This window comes from Boleophthalmus pectinirostris, unplaced genomic scaffold (genome assembly GCF_026225935.1).
Source record: "Boleophthalmus pectinirostris isolate CB_2022bp ecotype Guang Dong unplaced genomic scaffold, ASM2622593v1 HiC_scaffold_2, whole genome shotgun sequence".
NCBI lineage: Eukaryota > Metazoa > Chordata > Actinopteri > Gobiiformes > Gobiidae > Boleophthalmus > Boleophthalmus pectinirostris.
The window spans coordinates 3,134,965-3,157,350 of NW_026571152.1; the positions used below are offsets into that span (position 1 = coordinate 3,134,965).

General features: G+C 42.6%; 2 protein-coding genes across 5 annotated transcripts; both read left to right on the top strand.

Moving 5' to 3' along the window:
* The first annotated feature begins 571 nt into the window (after positions 1-571).
* On the top strand, positions 572-5,492 carry LOC129409500 (toll-like receptor 1). 2 transcript variants are annotated; one of them, XM_055155813.1, is made up of 4 exons: positions 572-886; positions 2,791-2,921; positions 4,280-4,629; positions 5,355-5,492. In XM_055155813.1, exons 2-4 carry the CDS (start codon positions 2,794-2,796, stop codon positions 5,450-5,452), a joined length of 576 nt encoding a protein of 191 aa, XP_055011788.1. In that variant the 5' UTR covers positions 572-886; positions 2,791-2,793; the 3' UTR covers positions 5,453-5,492. The 2 variants fall into 2 exon arrangements, with proteins under 2 accessions (XP_055011788.1, XP_055011789.1); XM_055155814.1 differs by lacking the exon at positions 572-886 and adding an exon at positions 2,489-2,658.
* LOC129409499 (uncharacterized) lies at positions 4,984-13,621 on the top strand. Of its 3 annotated transcripts, none has more exons than XM_055155810.1 (4): positions 4,984-7,707; positions 10,290-10,668; positions 10,852-11,199; positions 11,922-13,621. In XM_055155810.1, exons 2-4 carry the CDS (start codon positions 10,541-10,543, stop codon positions 12,598-12,600), a joined length of 1,155 nt encoding a protein of 384 aa, XP_055011785.1. In that variant the 5' UTR covers positions 4,984-7,707; positions 10,290-10,540; the 3' UTR covers positions 12,601-13,621. The 3 variants fall into 3 exon arrangements, with proteins under 3 accessions (XP_055011785.1, XP_055011786.1, XP_055011787.1); XM_055155811.1 differs by having other exon boundaries at positions 10,538-10,668; XM_055155812.1 differs by having other exon boundaries at positions 4,984-5,642; positions 10,538-10,668.
* The last annotated feature ends 8,765 nt before the right edge of the window (positions 13,622-22,386 follow it).

Genomic DNA, 22,386 nt, shown 5'->3' on the forward strand with positions numbered 1-22,386 from the left:
CTGGAAGTCCGAGATTCTTGATGCGTGTATTCACCTGCAAGCCTGAGGGCCAAGAAAAATTTGTCTGAGGGCCACATTTGGCTCGTGGGCCATAGTTTAGATATGCCTGCCTTAGGGGAATTACAACACTGGTTTTCTTACTTGATGAAGATGTTACTGTAAAACCCTACAGGCCTTGTGGTCATTCCTTTTCGTGACTGAAACACCTAAGAAAACATCAGTCTGACCTCCACTTTCTGACCTCTGACGAATTGGAACGCAGTATTTAAGTTGAACTAAACACTACTCCACTGTTTTTCTGTCTATATGATGTTTTAATAGTATTATCTGTTTGACAACTTTAGTCAAATTTGCAACTTTCTGGTCCAAAATGCCAACACCCACATCTGTGCTGCCTTCAGTGGCCTGTGCAATTTCCAGTAGTTGATGACATCACAAAAGACTGCCCCGTTACACCAGCTGTTCCACATTACAAATGCTTGGCTGAAGGGGCGGAGTTTGAAGTGTGGATTCCTGTTAGACCAGTGGCACTGTCCCTTAGAGCCCGCCCCTCTCACTCTTTCCTCTTTCACTCTCTTCTTTAGGTACTCTTCACTTTAGCAGCTCTGTTTGAAATGTTTTGTGTTTAGTCCCACTTTAAGCGGGGCTGTGTTCATTTACTCCTTCACATGCTGCACTGTGGGGCTTGTTGCGTCTGTGCTGAGCAGGGGAAGTAAAAGTAAAGAAGCAGAGTAAAAGCAGAACCACACAACTGTGCCACATTTAAAGGGATGTTGGACTGATCACATCTGAAACTCACTTGAATAAAGCACTGTCCCTTTAAGACAAACCTTTTCCTCCTTTTGTCTAAACTCCGTTAGTCTTCATTGGAGCTCGTTTGAGTCAGGTAGGATTTGTGTCTGTGTTACTGGGACTGAGGGGGGGCTTATGTTTAAATATGACATACTTCAAACTTTTGAAGAGAAAAATAAACCATTACACCCGAGTCAGTCAGATTGAAAAACAGCTATAGATTTCAGAGCCATTCATTCTCTAAGTCTGTCTCTGATGTAACGTGTATTGATCGATCTGGTGTTGCCTTGTATCTTTATGGACTGGCCTTTTTGTTCTGTAACGCTCTGTGACACTGCACATGGAGCCCACTGGTTGTGTGCTCATTAAAACATCTCTGATTGTGGTTAAGGTATGAACTTTATTGAACTAAATTAGCATCTGCGTTCTTCACATGCTTCAGTGCCACTGGAGCGTCAGGAGCAATGAAGAAGAAAACATTCTAGAAAGAGTTCAAATATGCTTATATTTTACATTAGTAATGTACTGCACCCACATGTATACTTCAGGCAAAATAGTAATAATTTCACTTTGTGAAAACTGTCTAACCTTGTAACATTAGAATTCCTTCGCTCGACAGTAGGCGAGTACTTTTTGTAATTTAACCAATCCCTGCTATTTGGTTGTGACATATGTACTGTGCTGCTAACGGGGATAACTGGTATATTAAGCTTTTCACAAATCCCGTAGGAAGAACGACAATAACGCCTTTCCCCTTGATAAAATTCACGAAACATTCTCTTTGTTCCGACTTTAAATCCTCAATCTCGGGAATTGTTGCCAACTCAGAATATATGGCTCTTCGCTGACTGGCTGGTGCCCGAACTTGCACTTCTAGGTTTTTTGCGAACCTTCTAGTGCAGACATGTCAAACTCAGGCCCAGGGGCCAAATTTGGCCCGGGATACAATTATATTTAAAATTTTTTTGATTATTTTATATTCTGCTTGTTCTGGATTGAATGTTTAAACAAAACTATTATTAAACATTTCTTTTAACAAGAAAGAAATTACATATCATATCATTACATATCTCGAAAGAAGAGAAAACATGCAGATGTTGTTGAAATTTTTCAATAAATATTTAGTTTGGCCCATGACTTAGTCCCAGTTTTTAATTTGGGCCTTCTGTGAATCTGACTTTGACACCTCTGGTCTAGTGGATTCCAGTTCCTGACCTAGCATCTGGAGAGAAATGAAATTGAGTGGAGGTGATGTCAGCGTGGATAATAGTCTATCTCCACAGGTTCAGACTCTGTCACACATGTTTGGTTCATGTTCATGGTTCAAACAAAACAAGGAAATGCAAATGCACTGATGAGTGTGTGCCAGCACATACACCACCCACCTCACCCGCACAAGCACCACCCACCTCACCCGCACAAGCACCACCCACCTCACCCGCACAAGCACCACCCACCTCACCCGCACAAGCACCACCACCTCACCCGCACAAGCACCACCCACCTCACCCGCACATGCACCACCCACCTCACCCGCACAAGCACCACCCACCTCACCCGCACAAGCACCACCCACCTCACCCGCACATGCACCACCCATCTCAAACGCACAAGCACCACCCACCTTACCCCAACATACACCACCCACCTCACCCGCACATGCACCACCCACCTCACCCACATATGCACCACCCACCTCACCCGCACAAATTGTGAGTGATGCAACTCACCCCACACACAATCTGTTCAGCCTTCACCCTCTGGGAGGAGGTACAGGAGCTTCTGTTCCTGCACCACCAGACTCATCAGCAGCTTCATCCTCCAGGCTGTTAGGATGCTGAACTCTCTCCCCTCTGTAACCAGCAGGTGAACAGGAAGAAGGATTTTATTATTATTTAATTTACAAGATTGAGAGTGAGAACATAATGACAGTTTTTCATTATCTTCAGATGGAAATTTGACAATAAACTTTTTGAATTGAATTTGTGCTTCTGACAGATAATGGAGCCTGCACATTTGACTGACAGCTCTGATGTCCAATCACATCTCATTTCTGCATTTGTCCCGCCCACTTTGAGAGAAGAGGAATACTACCATGTCTTCTTAAGCTACAGCAGCACTGACTACAGGTACAAAATACACACTCCCTGCATCCCCTCAACACACCTCCATCTCTTTGTAATGACAAAGTATGTCATTTAAAGGGCCTAATGACTATTTCAATGTCCGAATAGAAAAGGGTATAAAACAGTACCAGTGCATGCAATAAAGGTTGTATGGAGGATTTTTTTTTTGTTTCAAGTTGTCAATGATAGCATTATAGAGGTGCAGTGGCCTTGTAATTATGATGACCAAAAAAAAGAGAATAAAAATTCATCAACTCTGGACGTGGTGGGGCTAAACATTTGCCAATAGATAACGACACTGCCTCGTTATCTGTTAGCTGACAGGCTGTCAATCAATCTCCCTATGTTTCTAGCGTAACTGACTTGCCTGCGCGCCGCCGGTACGTGGTTTACGTACGTCTGTCACGCAGTCCACAGACGCAAGACGCACAGACGGTTTACTCCACCAACGCAACAGTTCTTAGCGGCTTTTTTTGACCTATATCTTCCTCGCAGTTAGCACAAAGTTTGTTGCAATGGCAGACAAGAATCCAGGAGCAGTTAGCCGCAAAAGAAAGTCCGTTTTTGAGGTCGCTGAAAGAAGAAGACAAGGGGAAAAGCAGCGAAGCCAAACTAAGGTGATTCTTATAGATTCATTCCAGCGATGGCGCGACTGAAGCAGACGCAGGGTCTAAAGACTGACGCACTGGTCCACAAATTACTCCTGGACAGGTAACTTCTGCTTATTATGAAAACGTACTTTATTTCCAAGAGCTAGTCAAACGTTTTTCAGGACACGAAAGCGATATCCTATGTCTGAAAACGTAATTTTCAAGGCAAAGAAAGAGTCCGCTTGCTGCTGCGTGTTGTAGCTAGTTCATTCGCACGGAATCTCCGCGCAACCTTCTCTGCACCCCTTTCCTGCTCCTGTCCCCGCTGCCTGATCCGCTCTTCTCCCTGCTCCTCACTTCTCCGGGCACGGAATCTCCACACACCGCTCCCCTCTCCTCTCTCCTCTCTCCTCTCCCTGCTCCCTGCTCCACTCTTCTCCCTGCTCCTCACTTCTCGTCCGCGAACGAAATGTCCGCGCACCCGCTCCCCCCGCTCCCCACTTCTCCGTCTTGCCTAACCAACACTGTAGTTAGTTGTTTACAAGTCATGTGCAGCGCACCGGCTGTAAACAAACCTGTTTCTGGCGTAAAGAAGAGGCGGGAGGAGGCATTTCTACGTAGGGAGCTGTAGGGGAGGGGGGGTGGTTTCACGCATGCGCAACATTTGAAAAAGGACAAACAGTCGCTGGATTTCTCGTTCCTTGGAAAATCCTCTATACAACCTTTAAGGCCTTTAAGAACAATGACCCAGACACCTCTGCTTCTTCTCAGATGGACCCATGCACTGGTGGACAGACTGGAGGCTGCTGGGCTGCAGGTGTGTTACCACGAGCGAGACTTCATTCCAGGACGCACTATTCTGGAGAACATGTCCGAGTGCATCCAGCAGAGTCAGAAGGTTCTGCTGGTGCTGAGTGCAGAGTTTGTGTGCAGTCGCTGGTGCCTTCTGGAAGCCAACATGTCTCTGTTCAGAGACTGCCTGGAGAGGAAGCCCATCATCCCTGTTCTCCTGGAGCCAGAGGTGTGTGTGTCCCTCTGCACCTGTGTCACCTCACCTACCTCGAGGCCGACCACCCCGACTTCACCAACAAGCTGCTGCACGTGCTCTGCACCCCCAACAGGCAAGACTGCTCTAATATCATCATACATACTCCAGTCGTCATAATAACGACATGGAATTAAAGTGGCTTTGCAACTACACTTCAAGGTTTTTTTTTTTTAAAAAGATGCACTAGATACATGCTCATGTGTTTAACACCAAATGAAAAAAGAGAGAAGAGAAAAAAAGTGCATGGCATTAAGTGCGCAGCAGACACTTTGTCAGTACAGTTTTATAGCTCCACACTGGAACTACACAAACCATGCTCCAGCCACAGATCATACAGGCCAACACACAGCTCCTCACCTGAGCACACGCCCAGAGCACACACACTGTATCAGGGGCTCCTCACTCCTGCATGATCCAGGAGCTTTAGTGCCACCCTCTCCAGCATCAGCCATTTCACACGGGGCTTAAATAGTGCAGTTAGTTCTTGGGATCTTTTTAGACAGTACGAGGAATATTCAGTTATCATAAAAGAAATTTATAAATAAATGTTATTCTAGAACACACAATGAATACAGGAATAGGTACAAAAAACTAGTGTGTGTGTCACCCAACCTTAGTTCAAATCCATATTCTGATCCACTCTGCCTGTAAAAATGTGCTGATATTTCAGGATCCTGATCTGTGCACATTAAAATAAATGCGTCTGTAGCTGTCCATGAATGACGGGTGGATGCATCAGGAACAGGTACTAAACAGGTCCTTCTGATGTGATGATCTCAGTATATGTGTACCTCACAGGGAGCTCCGGGGGGCGTCTGTGGTGCCGTACCAGCCTCCTTCAGTCTACAACGGTAAAGCGCTCCAGTCACTCACCGCCGCCAACGAGGAGAGCCTGAGGTCCTGGGACGCCGGCGTGTTTAGTGACATGGACATCCCCGACCAGCTCCGCCTCATCGTGCACAATGAAGACACCTACAGGCAGGCCATCGCCATCATCAACAAAGTCTCACAAACCAAAGTGTGGATAAAACCACTCTGGAAACGTGTCCTGGTTTACATGGCAGGGGTCTTATTCATCCCGTCCTGGTATGGAATACATACATTTTTAATTGTGTTATTATCTTCTCCTGGGACGATAATTCCCACACTACCTCTTGGATTTATGTTCACTAGCTTTACACTTATATTTACTGTCCCTTTGGGGATTTTCATTCAGCTCTGTCTCTGGAGATGGGATGACGACCAGAACATAGTGAGGGAGATGCAGAAAGCTGTAGGCCAAGCAAATGTTTTCATGTCAAAGGAGAAGGTCTTGATGGGTTGTCGGTCCAATTCCAAGATCTACCTGGTGTATGTTTCGCTGGACAGATGCAGACAGGTGTTTGAGGAGACTTTTTCAGAGAGGGCCTGCTCTGAAGACATGTTTAACCGAGCACTCTTGTTCTTCTCTTCGGGCTACACATGTTGTCTCGCTAAAAAACACTTCCCCTTCGACACACCGGTCTCTAGTGGCCACCTGCCCAGAACTGTGTGCTTCTGTCAGTATGTCCGTCACCAACTGGACAAAGGACAGTGGCTGGACCAGTGAAGCCTCCTCAGATACAGTATGTGTGAACAGGCACAGATACATGGATGTGCTACTAGTGAAAAGAAAACAACATTTTTAATAATCGTGCTCCACCTCCTGTAAAAGAGTTTGTGAAAAGAAACTGAAATCGGACAAGAGCAGCTCTAGAGGCGACGGCTCTGTGCAGTTTAGGAAAAGTGCTTTTGGACAGACTCTTTTGCTTCTGGAGCAGTTCAAACACGGACCACAGAGCAGCTCATGTACGAGAACTTTCAAAACTGCAGCATTTTCTAAAGCTTTAAAACAGTGACGTTCAGTGGCCAAATATGTCACCATGTTTAACAAAATGACTTTTTTTTTTAATACTAAGGGGTTGCTGGTTTAACTCTTTAACTCTTGATTTTGAACTTCAAATTAACTGAAATGAATTGTATGTAGTGTGAGTGTACTGATCTTTTTAAGGAAAATGAATTCTTTTAACATCAATAATGTTCTTGACGATATCAAAATGCCAACATCTACGTCTGTGCAGCCTTCAGAGGCTTCAATCCAGGTATCATTCATTCATTTGGTTTTCAAAATAAAACCAAAAATAAGATAAAGAAAAAAACAACTATTTTTTTCATTATTTGTCTCCAGAACCAAAATGGAAAAAAAAAAAAAAAAGATAATGACTGTGTCCTGTTTCCGTGACTTAAATTGTGATGCCGGACTGAACCAGGTCTAGACCACGTCTAAACCAGGTCTAAACCAGGACTAAACCGTTCTCAGTCCTGGTCTCAATCCTGATCTTGTCCCTGTCTCAGTCCTGGTGCTGGTCCCAGTCTGGTCCCAGGTCTCAGTCCTGATTACCCAACAGTCTATGTGGGCACAACTCCGGGCCCGTCCCGACACTTCTGGTTCAGTCTTGGTTTAGTCCAGCATCGCAGTTTAAGTCATGGAAACGGGAAACGGTTGTTCTCTGTTTTTTCCACTATTCATTTAAACACAAAATCGAAAACTGATAAAACGAATCGTTATCTGTTTTGTTCATTTTGGTTTTGGAGACAAATAATAAAGAAAATAGTATTTTTTTCGTTTTCTTATTTTTGGTTTTATTTTGAAAAACAAATGAAGGAATGATACACGGATTGGCCTCAGTGGCAATTTCCAGTAGTTGGTGACATCACAAAGGACTGCCCCTATTACAGCCAGCTGTTCCAGATTACAAACACTTGGCTGAAGAGGTGGAGTTTGAAGTGTGGACACCTCTCACTCTTTCCTCTTTCACTCTCTTCTTTAGGTACTCATCACTTTAGCAGCTCTGTTTGAAATGTTTTGTGTTTAGTCCCACTTTAAGCGGGGCTGTGTTCATTTACTCCTTCACATGCTGCACTGTGGGGCTTGTTGCGTCTGTGCTGAGCAGGGGAAGTAAAAGTAAAGAAGCAGAGTAAAAGCAGAACCACACAACTGTGCCACATTTAAAGGGATGTTGGACTGATCACATCTGAAACTCACTTGAATAAAGCACTGTCCCTTTAAGACAAACCTTTTACTCGTTTTGTCTAAACTCCGTTAGTCGTCATTGGAGCTCGTTTGAGTCAGGTAGGATTTGTGTCTGTGTTACTGGGACTGAGGGGGGGCTTATGTTTAAATATGACATACTTCAAACTTTTGAAGAGAAAAATAAACCATTACACCCGAGTCAGTCAGATTGAAAAACAGCTATAGATTTCAGAGCCATTCATTCTCTAAGTCTGTCTCTGCTGTAACGTGTATTGATCGATCTGGTGTTGCCTTGTATCTTTATGGACTGGCCTTTTTGTTCTGTAACGCTCTGTGACACTGCACATGGAGCCCACTGGTTGTGTGCTCATTAAAACATCTCTGATTGTGGTTAAGGTATGAACTTTATTGAACTTTGAGGGAAATTAGCATCTGCGTTCTTCACATGCTTCAGTGCCACTGGAGCGTCAGGAGCAATGAAGAAGAAAACATTCTAGAAAGAGTTCAAATATGCTTATATTTTACATTAGTAATGTACTGCACCCACATGTATACTTCAGGGACTTCTCCTTACACCTATGGCCTATGTCCAGAGGTTCAGACTCTTTCACACATGTTTGGTTCATGTTCATGGTTCAAACAAAACAAGGAAAAGCAAATGCACTGATGAGTGCGTGCCAGCAGCAGATAATCACTTCTGCATTTTGAACAGAAAGTGTATAGACCTGTGATTCACACTGAACTAAATAAAACAAGTCCAGTGTATGTGGTGGTGTAATGTGAAGAGGTCAGAGTAGAGCTGCTCATCTGGACTTTGTTTTTGCAAAAACACAATTGAAAGTGTCTCTACTTTAAAAGTCACTTATGAATCAATTTATGCACATAGTGAACACAACCAGGAAGATCACAGGTGCACCACTCCCCTCCCTGCAAGACATATACACCACCCACCTCACCACATATACACCACCCACCTCACACACATATACACCACACCACTCACACATATACACCACCCACCTCAAACACATATACACCACCCACCTCACACACATATACACCACCACCTCACCACATATACACCACCCACCTCACACATATACACACCCACCTCACACACATATACACACCCACCAACACCATATTACCACCACCCACCCACCCACAATATACACCACCCACCTCACCCACATATACACCACCCACACACATATCACCACCCAACACATATACACCCACCCACCTCACACACATATACACCACCCACCTCAACACACATATACACCACCCACCTCACACACATATACACCACACTCACAACACATATACACCACCCACCTCACACACATATACACCACCCACCTCCACATATACACACCCCCTCACCCACATATACACCACCACCTCACACCATATACACCACCCACACACATATACACCACCCACCCACACATATACACACCACCCACCATATCACCACACCTCATATACACCACCCATACACCACCCACCTCAAACACATATACACCACCCACCTCACACACATATACACCACCCACCTCACACATATACACCACCCACCTCAACACACATACACCACCACCTCACACACATATACACACCCACCTCACACATATACACCACCCACCTCAAACACATATACACCACCCACCTCACACAGACATACACCACCCACCTCACACACATATACACCACCACCCACACATATACACCACCCACCTCACCCACATATACACACCCACCTCACACATATACACACCACCACCACCACACATACACCACCACCACACACATATACACCACCCACCTCAAACACATATACACCACCCACCTCACACACATATACACCACCCACCTCACACACATATACACCACCCACCTCACACACATATACACCACCCACCTCACACACATATACACCACCCACCTCAAACACATAAACACCACCCACCTCACCCACATATACACCACCCACCTCACCCACATATACACCACCACTCAAACACATATACACCACCCACCTCACCCACATATACACCACCCACCCCACACACACACCTCACCACATATACACCACCCACCTCAAACACATATACACCACCCACTCACACACATATACACCACCCACCTCAAAACACATAAACACCACCCACCTCACCCACATAAACACCACCCACCTCACCCACATATACACCACCCACCTCACAACACATATACACCACCCACCTCAAACACATATACACCACCACACATCACACACATATACACCACCCACCTCACCCACATATATACACCACCCACCTCACACACATATACACCACCCACCCACACATAACACCACCCACCTCACACATATACACCACCCACCCACCTCAACACAAACACCACCCACCTCACACACATATACACCACCCACCTCACACATAAACACCACCCACCTCACACACATATACACCACCCACCTCACCCACATATACACCACCCACCTCACCCGCATATACACCACCCACCTCACCCGCACATGCACCACCCACCTCACACACATATACACCACCCACCTCACCCACATATACACCACCCACCTCACCCACATATGCACCACCCACCTCACCCGCACAAATTGTGAGTGATGCAACTCACCCCACACACAATCTGTTCAGCCTCCACCCTCTGGGAGGAGGTACAGGAGCCTCTGTTCCTGCACCACCAGACTCATCAGCAGCTTCATCCTCCAGGCTGTTAGGATGCTGAACTCTCTCCCCTCTGTAACCACCAGGTGAACAGGAAGAAGGATTTTATTATTATTTAATTTACAAGATTGAGAGTGAGAACATAATGACAGTTTTTCATTATCTTCAGATGGAAATTTGACAATAAACTTTTTGAATTGAATTTGTGCTTCTGACAGATAATGGAGCCTGCACATTTGACTGACAGCTCTGATGTCCAATCACATCTCATTTCTGCATTTGTCCCGCCCACTTTGAGAGAAGAGGAATACTACCATGTCTTCTTAAGCTACAGCAGCACTGACTACAGGTACAAAATACACACTCCCTGCATCCCCTCAACACACCTCCATCTCTTTGTAATGACAAAGTATGTCATTTAAAGGGCCTAATGACTATTTCAATGTCCGAACAGAAAAGGGTATAAAACAGTACCAGTGCATGCAATAAGGCCTTTAAGAACAATGACCCAGACACCTCTGCTTCTTCTCAGATGGACCCATGCACTGGTGGACAGACTGGAGGCTGCTGGGCTGCAGGTGTGTTACCACGAGCGAGACTTCATTCCAGGACGCACTATTCTGGAGAACATGTCCGAGTGCATCCAGCAGAGTCAGAAGGTTCTGCTGGTGCTGAGTGCAGAGTTTGTGTGCAGTCGCTGGTGCCTTCTGGAAGCCAACATGTCTCTGTTCAGAGACTGCCTGGAGAGGAAGCCCATCATCCCTGTTCTCCTGGAGCCAGAGGTGTGTGTCCCTCTGCACCTGTGTCACCTCACCTACCTCGAGGCCGACCACCCCGACTTCACCAACAAGCTGCTGCACGTGCTCTGCACCCCCAACAGGCAAGACTGCTCTAATATCATCATACATACTCCAGTCGTCATAATAACGACATGGAATTAAAGTGGCTTTGCAACTACACTTCAAGGTTTTTTTTTTTAAAAAGATGCACTAGATACATGCTCATGTGTTTAACACCAAATGAAAAAAGAGAGAAGAGAAAAAAAGTGCATGGCATTAAGTGCGCAGCAGACACTTTGTCAGTACAGTTTTATAGCTCCACACTGGAACTACACAAACCATGCTCCAGCCACAGATCATACAGGCCAACACACAGCTCCTCACCTGAGCACACGCCCAGAGCACACACTGTATCAGGGGCTCCTCACTCCTGCATGATCCAGGAGCTTTAGTGCCACCCTCTCCAGCATCAGCCATTTCACACGGGGCTTAAATAGTGCAGTTAGTTCTTGGGATCTTTTTAGACAGTACGAGGAATATTCAGTTATCATAAAAGAAATTTATAAATAAATGTTATTCTAGAACACACAATGAATACAGGAATAGGTACAAAAAACTAGTGTGTGTGTCACCCAACCTTAGTTCAAATCCATATTCTGATCCACTCTGCCTGTAAAAATGTGCTGATATTTCAGGATCCTGATCTGTGCACATTAAAATAAATGCGTCTGTAGCTGTCCATGAATGACGGGTGGATGCATCAGTAACAGGAACTAAACAGGTCCTTCTGATGTGATGATCTCAGTATATGTGTACCTCACAGGGAGCTCCGGGGGGCGTCTGTGGTGCCGTACCAGCCTCCTTCAGTCTACAACGGTAAAGCGCTCCAGTCACTCACCGCCGCCAACGAGGAGAGCCTGAGGTCCTGGGACGCCGGCGTGTTTAGTGACATGGACATCCCCGACCAGCTCCGCCTCATCGTGCACAATGAAGACACCTACAGGCAGGCCATCGCCATCATCAACAAAGTCTCACAAACCAAAGTGTGGATAAAACCACTCTGGAAACGTGTCCTGGTTTACATGGCAGGGGTCTTATTCATCCCGTCCTGGTATGGAATACATGCATTTTTAATGGCGTTATTATCTTATCCTGGGACAATAATTCCCACACTCCCTCCTGGATTTATGTTCGCTAGCTTTATGCTCATATTTACTGTCCCTTTGGGGATTTTCATTCAGCTCTGTCTCTGGAGATGGGATGACGACCGGAACATAGTGAGGGAGATGCAGAAAGCTGTAGGCCAAGCAAATGTTTTTATGTCAAAGGAGAAGGTCTTGATGGGTTGTCGGTCTAATTCCAAGATCTACCTGGTGTATGTTTCGCTGGACAGATGCAGACAGGTGTTTGAGGAGACTTTTTCAGAGAGGGCCTGCTCTGAAGACATGTTTAAACCGAGCACTCTTGTTTCTCTCTTCGGGCTACACATGTTGTCTCGCTAAAAAACACTTCCCCTTCGACACACCGGTCTCTAGTGGCCACCTGCCCAGAACTGTGTGCTTCTGTCAGTATGTCCGTCACCAACTGGACAAAGGACAGTGGCTGGACCAGTGAAGCCTCCTCAGATACAGTATGTGTGAACAGGCACAGATACACGGATGTGCTACTAGTGAAATGAAAACAACATTTTTAATAATCTTGCTCCACCTTCTGTAAAGGATTTGTGAAAAGAAATTCAAAGTGCTTTTGCACAGACTCTTTTGCTTCTGGAACAGTTCAAACATGGAACACAGGGCAGTTCATGTATGTGAACTTTCAACACTGGCAGCAGTTTCTAAAGCTTTAAAACCGTGATGTTCAGTGGTCAAATATGTCACCATGTTTAGCAGAATGACATTTTTTAAAATACTACAAGGGTGATTCACAAGGCCCAACAAATAATGGCAAGCCCTGAGCTGCCACTCTGTGAGGAGTTGAACCTCTTTCCTTCTGGGCGACATCTGAGAATGCCCCGGATCAGAACTCAGAGAGCTCGGACTTCCTTTGTTTCTGAAGTCATACCTAGGATGATGCTAGAATGAATCTTACAGCTTGGATCAGTCGTGGTGAAATGCGGTTACATTTCTTGTTCTATTTTTAAGGGAATGTTTGTCTGCACTGTTGAGCTAAACTTAAGCTGTGGTTTAGTGTGTTATTGAGTTGTATTCTAAGTCTACTGTGTGTCTGCACATCAGTTTCCCTCTGGAACAATAATAAAGTTGAAGTTGAAGTTGAAGTTGAAAGTTATGAGTGAATTGTATGTACAGTGAGTGTGCTGTAGTTGTGTGCTTTTGTGTGATTGTTGCTGTACTTTTCCCAGTCCTGTACGTCATTTCACATCAACCTGTCGAAGAAATGAAGATGTGATGGCTATAATCTCTACATATTTACATTTTAAATATTCATTAATGTGTGTTGTCTGTTTTCCAATAAATAAATAAATGCTTAAGAAATAAATATAAGAATATACTCGGAGGATTTTTGACCGCGCTGTATCTGTATGCTGTAATGCTAAAGTGAAGATCTCCTTTTTCATGTGTATTGTTTATAAGAAATGCTCCAGTTAAACAGAAGTAAATACCTGTTGACCTTGTAGTATTCTGAAGTATTGCACTTGGTTACATAAGTGATATCAAGTTGACATTTACAAGTGTCCTTTATATTCTGTCTGTTTATTTAATATAGGAGATTATGATGCATTTTTGATTAAAACAAAACCTTGATTTTAATATTTATTGGACAAATAGAGAAATGTTGACCCACCATAGTTTTAAATGTTCTCTACATGTATATCCAGTGTTGGGAAGGTGACTTTTAAAATGTATTCCCCTACAGATTACAGATTACACACACCAAAATGTAGTTTGTAACGTAATCCAATAAATTACTTAAAGTGAATAATGTAATCTGAATACTTTGGATTACTTGATTTGCTGTAGAGAAGCAAAGACGAGGAAATCGTAACATAAGAACTTTTGTCTGATAAAAGAAAATAAAAAGTCCAGACTTTACTGAACCATATTAAAAATATTATTGATAGAAGAAGAGACACGTCCACACAGCAGGATTTAGTCCTGGTTTAGTCCTGGTTTAGTCCTCTTTTAGACCTGGTTTAGTCCTGGTTCAGTCCTGTTTTAGTCCTGGTTTAGTCCTATTTTAGACCTGATTTAGACCTGTTTTAGATATAGTTTAGACCTGGTTTAGACCTGGTTTAGATATAGTTTAGACCTGGTTTAGACCTGGTTCAGACCTGGTTTAGATAAAGTTTAGATCTGGTTTAGACCTGTTTTAGTTTCCAACAATGATTGGAATTACCGAGAAAAAAAAAAAAAAAAAACGGGGGATATAGCCCAAAATGTGAAAACAGGAAAACACCACGGTGTAATCCATTTATTTCAACAAAGTAACTGTAATCCAATTACCACTCACTGAAACAGTAACTGTAACTGAATACAGTTACTCATAATTTGTACTCTGATTACGTAACTCAGGTACATGTAATCTGTTACTCCCCAACACTGTCTATATCATAGTGAGAAAAGGAAAATACATATAGCACCTTTGATACAAACTTGCAGTTTAAAAAGTGTTGTTTTAAAGACTGTTGCCAATCTGAGATAATAGTCTCCACATAAATATTCTAAGGCACATAGTACACATAGATACTCTTCACTTCATTGAACACACTGAGTTTAGAATGGAGGAGGAGTGTATGTGTCGTGTGTTACTTTTTTGTCGTCGAGGGCTTGACTCACGCCTCATACCTCTGTGGAATAACAGCTCAGCTCTTCTTTGCTGTTGCGTCTTGGGTCACACACATGCACGCACACGCACGCAAATACACACACATACACACTCAGACCCACACACACACACACACGCACACAGTTGAGCGGCTGGATCAATATTTGCTGTTCTTTACAAGGTTATCGGGATTCAGGATATGAAGAGGAGACATGACACTGGCCTGAGGGGTGTGACTCCAGAGCCTGGGCTGAGGAAGCACTAAAAAAGGTCACACCTGGGTCACACTGTACTGTACCAACCCTCTGTACTAGCCTAGACTACAGGAGTGATACAGGAATCTATAATTAATGCTGCACCATGAAACTTTTCCCTTAGAAATAATAGATTCAACATTTTGAATCAAAAGCTTGAATTATTATTTTTTTCAATACCTGTAAAGTTCCAAGCCCCAGTCCACACTACTGAGTCTTGGAGTTGTTTTGGTTGTGGATGCAGTGTTCATTCACACTAATTCAATGGAAAACAGCTCCAGAGACGGAACGATCTGGTGCCGCCAGCTCTCATGAATTCATCTGAGTACAGATCTGATCCGACACTGTGTGGATGCCTGAAAACACTGATACTCTAAGGCTACGTTCAGACTGCAGGGCTTAATGCTCAATTCCGACTTTTTTGTGAAATCCGATGTTTTTGCGAGGTCGTTCACATTTCCAGTTAAATGCAACTTGTATGTGATCTCCTGTGTGAACATTTAAAGGCCCAAAAGTTTCCCGCATGTGCACTTTATGGAAGTTGTCTAAACATGGACGCAAACATTGAGCACCTGGAGATTTTAAAGTTCCTCTCGTACCGGAGCCAGAACATGAACAACTTACTTGTTTTAAGGAGGAGATTGAGAAGGAGAAGGACGAGGTTTTTGGCCATGGTGTTTTGTGGGGCAGCGGCAGCGACGTCCGGTGAAAGGAACGTGTGGATGTGGAGACGGAGCCAAGAGTGGTGAGTGGTGATGTGCTTCACTTCAGTAACATGGAGTTCATTAACAATTTTCGCCTACTTCAGTGCAGAATAGTGACGTTTGTGTCTTGTTGATAACGTGTAGGTGGATGAATGCACTTTGGCCGTTCAAACTGAAGTCACATGTCAAAAGATCAGATATGTATCGGTTTCAGGAGCACATATCTGGACATAAGTGTCCTGGGTTGCATTTGAAAAAATCGCATCTGTGTGGTTCAGACTGTCATTAAAAGATCAGATACAGGTCACAGTATCTGATCTTTCACCTCCAGTATTTAGTATTTCACCCCCAAAATGCAAAGAGGCTAGATTATATGTCCATTCATATAAACAGTCTGTGTGTGCAACCTGCAGACGTATAATTTCTGAAAAGTTTAACATGAACCATGTCTAACGTGATAGAAACACAGAACAGACTCACCATCAGCAGAACACCCCTCTGTCACAGAAAGAACACTCATATTCCACTGAGTCGTGTCCTTTAGTTCGACAGAAGCTGAAACACATCACCCATATGGAAAAAAGTTGGAAAAAAAAAATATTAGAATTTACCACTGTCTTTGTAGTAAATCTTTATATAAGGTTTATATGTGTCATGTGTGTTTTACTCCTGAAAGTTTCCCCCTTTTACATTTTTCTCATACAACTATATTATGAAAAACTAGTAAAGATAAAGTGAACATTTTGCATGACATTTACAGGTAATGTGCATGATCAACTACATTTTCTTTGTATGTTCCATGTAATGTTTGTATTATTTAATTATATGTTGCAGAAAAAACAATCAGAGTGTGAAGGGGGAATTGAACCCAGGTCGACCATGTGAAAGTCCAGTGACTCACCAACTGAGCAAACTAACTGCTGATCTCAGAGGGAACAACAGCAGATATTGAGGACAATTACAAGTACCTTGGTATTTGTAACTGATATGACGTCTTGTCAGTTGAGGCATGTGAAAAAATATAGCTGCTTTTTGGAATATTACAAGTCAGTATAGAACTTTGTAATAATTAGGATTTTGCAGAGTAAAAATCTTTTTACAGCCTGATGTTTGTTCACTGTGAGATCAGTGGAAGATGTTTTTAAGGTTGTAATGCAAGATTTACATTACTGTGTTTACCCCCATACTGCCTAACACACACACACACACACACACACACACACACACACACACACACACACACACACACACACACACACACACCACACACACACTGTGATAATTTTCTTTCTCACTCTCACACACACACAACACAGCAATCAAGTTTAAGGAAACAAACATCATTTCACTTGTTTTTCTATGAAATAAATGACCTTTGTCCAACACTTGTGAGGAGATTGTGTGTGGGATTAGTGTCATATTCAGTCCTTGCAGGTTACAAAGTTTTATATGTTTCATGCTGCACATATTTACCAAGATCTTGTAAGTGTTTTCACTGTCAAATACAAATCTTTTAGGATTCACATGAAACATGTTCAAATGGTGTATGATTTGTCTCTACCTTTTCCATATGGGCAGCGCAAAATAGCGAACTGTTTTTTGAGCACTTAGTTTATACAAATGAGCCATGTGGGTTTAAGTTTCATTTCTGTAAAACATAAACAAATATGTTCAAAGCTGTGTGAATAGGAAAGACGTGCAGACACAGAAACGACGTGTCTGAATTCAGATCATTTTTGATACTTTGATACAGTGATATGTTTCAGTGTAAATGTAGCCTGACTCTGACAATCACTTTCTAGAAAATCAATCCATCACTTCAGGGTTTCAGGATGAAGAAAAATTAGGGCTGTTGCCATTTCAATTAACAGTTTGAAGGTACAGTATGTAACTTTGTGAAGGCGGAACATCACCATGTAACAACATTTCCATGGAAACGAGCAGGAAGAGGCCTCCTTCAGGACCAAATACGAGTCAGGTTTGTGGAGATGCAAGTTCCATGTTTTTCATTTTCAGTGCAGTAAAAAAACATCCCAAAAACAAACAACATTATTTTATTTTAGGGGTTTTATTTTTATTTTATTTTTTTTGATAAAAGTTGACAGACTATGACATTAAATTTAAATTATATATTTTTTGAATGGTGAACAGTCCTCAAAATGTCAAATATAACAAACAAAAACCACTGCCATAGTGATTAACAATTTAAATCAAAATATTATATCTTGTCTGTACAATTCCTCAAAATGTGGCTTAACAGGAACAGGGATAAGAGGAAACTGAAAGCCATGGCATGTTTGAGTAGCTTCCATAAATGTTCTCCTGGAGAACATGAGGACAGTGTTGTGTTGATGCTTCACCTGTGTGTGACTGCAGCTTGTCTATGGCTCTGTGCACATTTTAGCAACAAATACAACCAATGTATTCAGATCACAAACACTCGAGCTAATTCCCCTGTAGAATGATATGTGTTCATGAAGAGCATTCTGAACCTGCTCAAAAAGTGTATACAGCTGCTCACTCCGCACTTTCATCTGCATGCTTTTAATTACACTGGGGCCGAAAATGAGAACAGAAGAAAAGGATTTGATTCTTGGAGATTTGCCGTGTACAGGGTGTATTATTAGTGGCCATGCATGCTGCTGCTTGGACATGTACAGAGATTGTAGATTACAACCTGGGAATACCCCATCTCAAATGGTATTCTCAAGGTGGGGTTCTCTGGGTATTCTCCAAAGTTAAGCAGGGTGGGCCTGGTCAGTGCTCGGATGGGACATTAGTGGAAATAAATCCACAGCAGTTCCCAACCTCGTTCAGGCCAGGGTACATACAGTACAGTGGAGGACAGTGAGTATATGTACAGAGGAGGACAGTGAATAAGTGGTATAGAATGAATGAATGTAATGTAACCTGATTTGAAAATCATTTAAAAATCAAGTTCCATCGATAAGTTTCAACCTGCTCCTTTTGAGCAAAATGAAGAAAATGAAAAGAGAATGTTGAAAGGCCCTAAATAAATCCAATGCAAAGAAACAGACGATCCTAATGCATCAGACATCAGACATTGTCACACATACAGACAGGAAACACTTTGCTCCACCTTATGGAAGGATGTGCTCCACTATGTTTTTAAAATCCATTCTCCACTAATCACATGGATCATTTCAGCCCTGGAATTGCCAATCTCGACTGAACTATCATAACATGAAAGAGTGAATCATAATAGACGTGTTCAGAACATGTGCACTGATCCTTTAAAATACTCTCGATTGAGTTTTTGAAAAGTAGACAGAAGTAAAAACAAAGTAAGTCACCAGCTGCTTTTACATTTAGTTCACTAAAGATTGTCTGGGGATGAAATTATTCAAATTATTGGTGGTGTATGGAGTTTAAAAACATAGTGGAGCACTTCCGGTATTACCACATGACATCACAAGGTGGAACAGAGTATTTCCAGTCATAATATACAGGTTTGTGTGTTAAACATGTGTGAATGAAACAAAACCCAACTCCAGCTCTGTTTGTGATGAGGAAACATCATTAGATCATGTAACATGGGCCTTTAAACCTTCATGTGTTTGTGTTGTGTGCCACTTTTGTCTGAAGCTAAAACTGCAGGTCTAAGGAATAAGAATTTGTTTCAGTTTTGGAGCTGTCAGAAGATCACCAGAGCACATATTCTGTTTTTGCACAGTGCTGGTGAAAGCTGCAGCTCTGTTCCTGGTCTCTTCCTCCTGACTTAAACTTAGATTTGAGTCAGAGCTACAGGAAGTCACCTCTGCTCGCTGCAGTGGAAATAACTCATTTAATACAAATATTCCATATGCACGCTGTTTTGTGAACTCTCTGTGTTTATAAAAGGAAATCCACTGCCAAAGTAGTTCATGAAAACATGATCTCACTGCTCTGACCAACAGGCCTACTTTCACCTTTAACTCACAGTCTTTCCACCAAGATTTAGTTTTTCATTATTTACTACAAAAACATGTTAAACACGCTTAAATAGAAATCCTGTTGTATCCATCTGCCCCCATGGTTCTGATCAACTACAGTAATAGTACAGTCCAGGTCTTCAACAGGGGGTCGTGAAATCGTTTGGTTGATTTTTTATATATACATATCTCATCATTTTTGTAGGATGAGGATGAAGTGGTTTTCAGTGGTTTTCTGTCTGTTCTCTCTTTCATCACGTCTGTCTCTCTCCCTCTTCATTTCCTCGTCTCTCACTTACTGTCAAACTGCAAACACGTCGGCCCAGATTTGGAGTTGTAAATAGGAGATAGATGGTGTCTGAGTGCTCCATTTCTGTTTAGAGAAGGATTCTCTTTCTTAACAAAAATGGCTTCTTTCACCCCTCTCAAACCAATTCTTTTCTCTGGCTAAAATCTGTACCTTGCTGTCCTCAAATGAGTGGCCTGTGGCTTTTAAGTGGAGATGTACAGCAGACTGAGGTCCACTGCTGCTCTCTCATCTGTGTTGATTCATCCTCTTGTGAAGTAGCTGTTTAGTTTCTCCAATGTAGAGTTCACTTCAGTCTTCACTGCACTGAATGGAGTAGACCACATTGCTTTGTTTGTGGCTCGGTGTTCTGTCCTTTGGGTGGACCAGTTTCTGTCTTAAAGTGTTTGTAGGTTTGACATAGACTGGGATCTCATGTTAAGCCAATGATGTTTATTTTGTCTTCTTATATACGTTAACTTCTTAGGTTCTTTTTAAAGACAATGCAGTAAAGTGTGTTTACCTTGTTGACATGTTTCGGCTGCTGCATCTTCAGAACTGTGCCCGGTGTTGGTGGTGACGTGTCGTATATCAGCTGTTGTTACTTCCTGTGGGCGTGGTCAGCCTGATGGACCTGCAGGTCGCTCAGACTGACCACGCCTCCCGTCGCCCGGTGTCTCTGGAGGAGGGTGTCCCAGGTGTGTGAAAGGAGGAACGCTCCGTCATCATGGTTAATTCTGTCCGTGCCTCGTTTCCTGATTTCACCGTCCTCCTTGATCCAGCGTTTGAACTTGTTGTTTTCTGATCCAATGACCCGAGCCCCGTCCTGATCCAGAATGTGGTTGTTCCTTTTACAGTGTCTGATATGGTGGATTTTAGGTTTTCCTGTTGTGCTTTATCTTTTTGTGTTCTGGTGAGTCTCCCTGATGTTTCCTTTTCGCATTCCTTTTGGTGTTCCTTTTTTCGGATGTGAAATGCCCGGCCTGTTTCCCCTATGTTTGATTTATTGCATGATTTGCATTGGATTTCATAGATGGCATTGCATTTTTGTTCTTGTGGGATTTTATCTTTTGGGATGTACGAGCTGTTGGAGGAGTTTTGTGTCTGGTTTTACTCCAGTGCTTATGTAGTGTTTTTTCTTGGCTCTCTGGATGGGTTCGGTTATACCTTTAATGTTCGGTAGTGTGACTATGTTCCTGTGGTCCTGCTGCCCTGTGTTGGATTGTTGTGTTTTTTTCCGGGGTTTGTTGGTTTTATTGATAACGTGCTGATCTCATGTTGTCTGAAAATCCTCTGTAGTTTTTCAGAAACACCAGCCACGTAGGGAATAGTTACCCCCTTTCTCCTGGGTTCTGATTCTCTACGAATCTTTCTCCTCAACAAAAAAAGCTCCAACGTTGACTTTGCATAATATGTCCACTTTAAAGGGCCTGTATTACACTATGTATTTTCTGATCTATGTTAGAATGGATTTTCCTCCTCAAAAACAGACCTGGAGTTATGTTTTGTTTCAGTCACATGTTTAACACACAAATCCTGCACAGTTTTTCTCTCAAACAGAAAACACTCTGTTCTACCTTTAGAAAGAATGTGCTCCACTGTGTTTTTACACTCCATACAACTTCAGTAGAATCACTTGGATAATTTCATTATCTCTACTGAATTAAAGGTAAAAGGAGCTGTTCACTTGAAAGCTACAACTACATGACATCACAAGGTGGAACAGAGCGTTTTGCCTTAGAATTAGACAAACTTTACTGATCCACAAGGGAAATGATTTAGACAAAGGAGCTCACACATCACAAAATAATATAATAACAAAGAGGAAAAAAAAGAATAAATCATAATAAAAAATTTGTTCATGGACAGTTGTAGGGAGTATTATCTATTACATAAAAATGAGTTGTTGTACAGTTGTAGGGAGTATTATCTGTTACATAAAATGAGTTGTTGTACAGTTGTAGGGAGTATTATCTGTTACATAAAAAGGTGAGTTGTTTGTACAGTTGTAGGGAGTATTATCTGTTACATAAAAAGGTGAGTTGTTGTACAGTTGTAGGGAGTATTATCTGTTACATAAAGGGTGAGTTGTACAGTTGTAGGGAGTATTATCTGTTACATAAAGGTGAGTTGTTGTACAGTTGTAGGGAGTATTATCTGTTACATAAAGGTGAGTTGTTGTACAGTTGTAGGGAGTATTATCTGTTACATAAGGGTGAGTTGTTGTACAGTTGTAGGGAGTATTATCTGTTACATAAAGGTGAGTTGTTGTACAGTTGTAGGGAGTATTATCTGTTACATAAAGGTGAGTTGTTGTACAGTTGTAGGG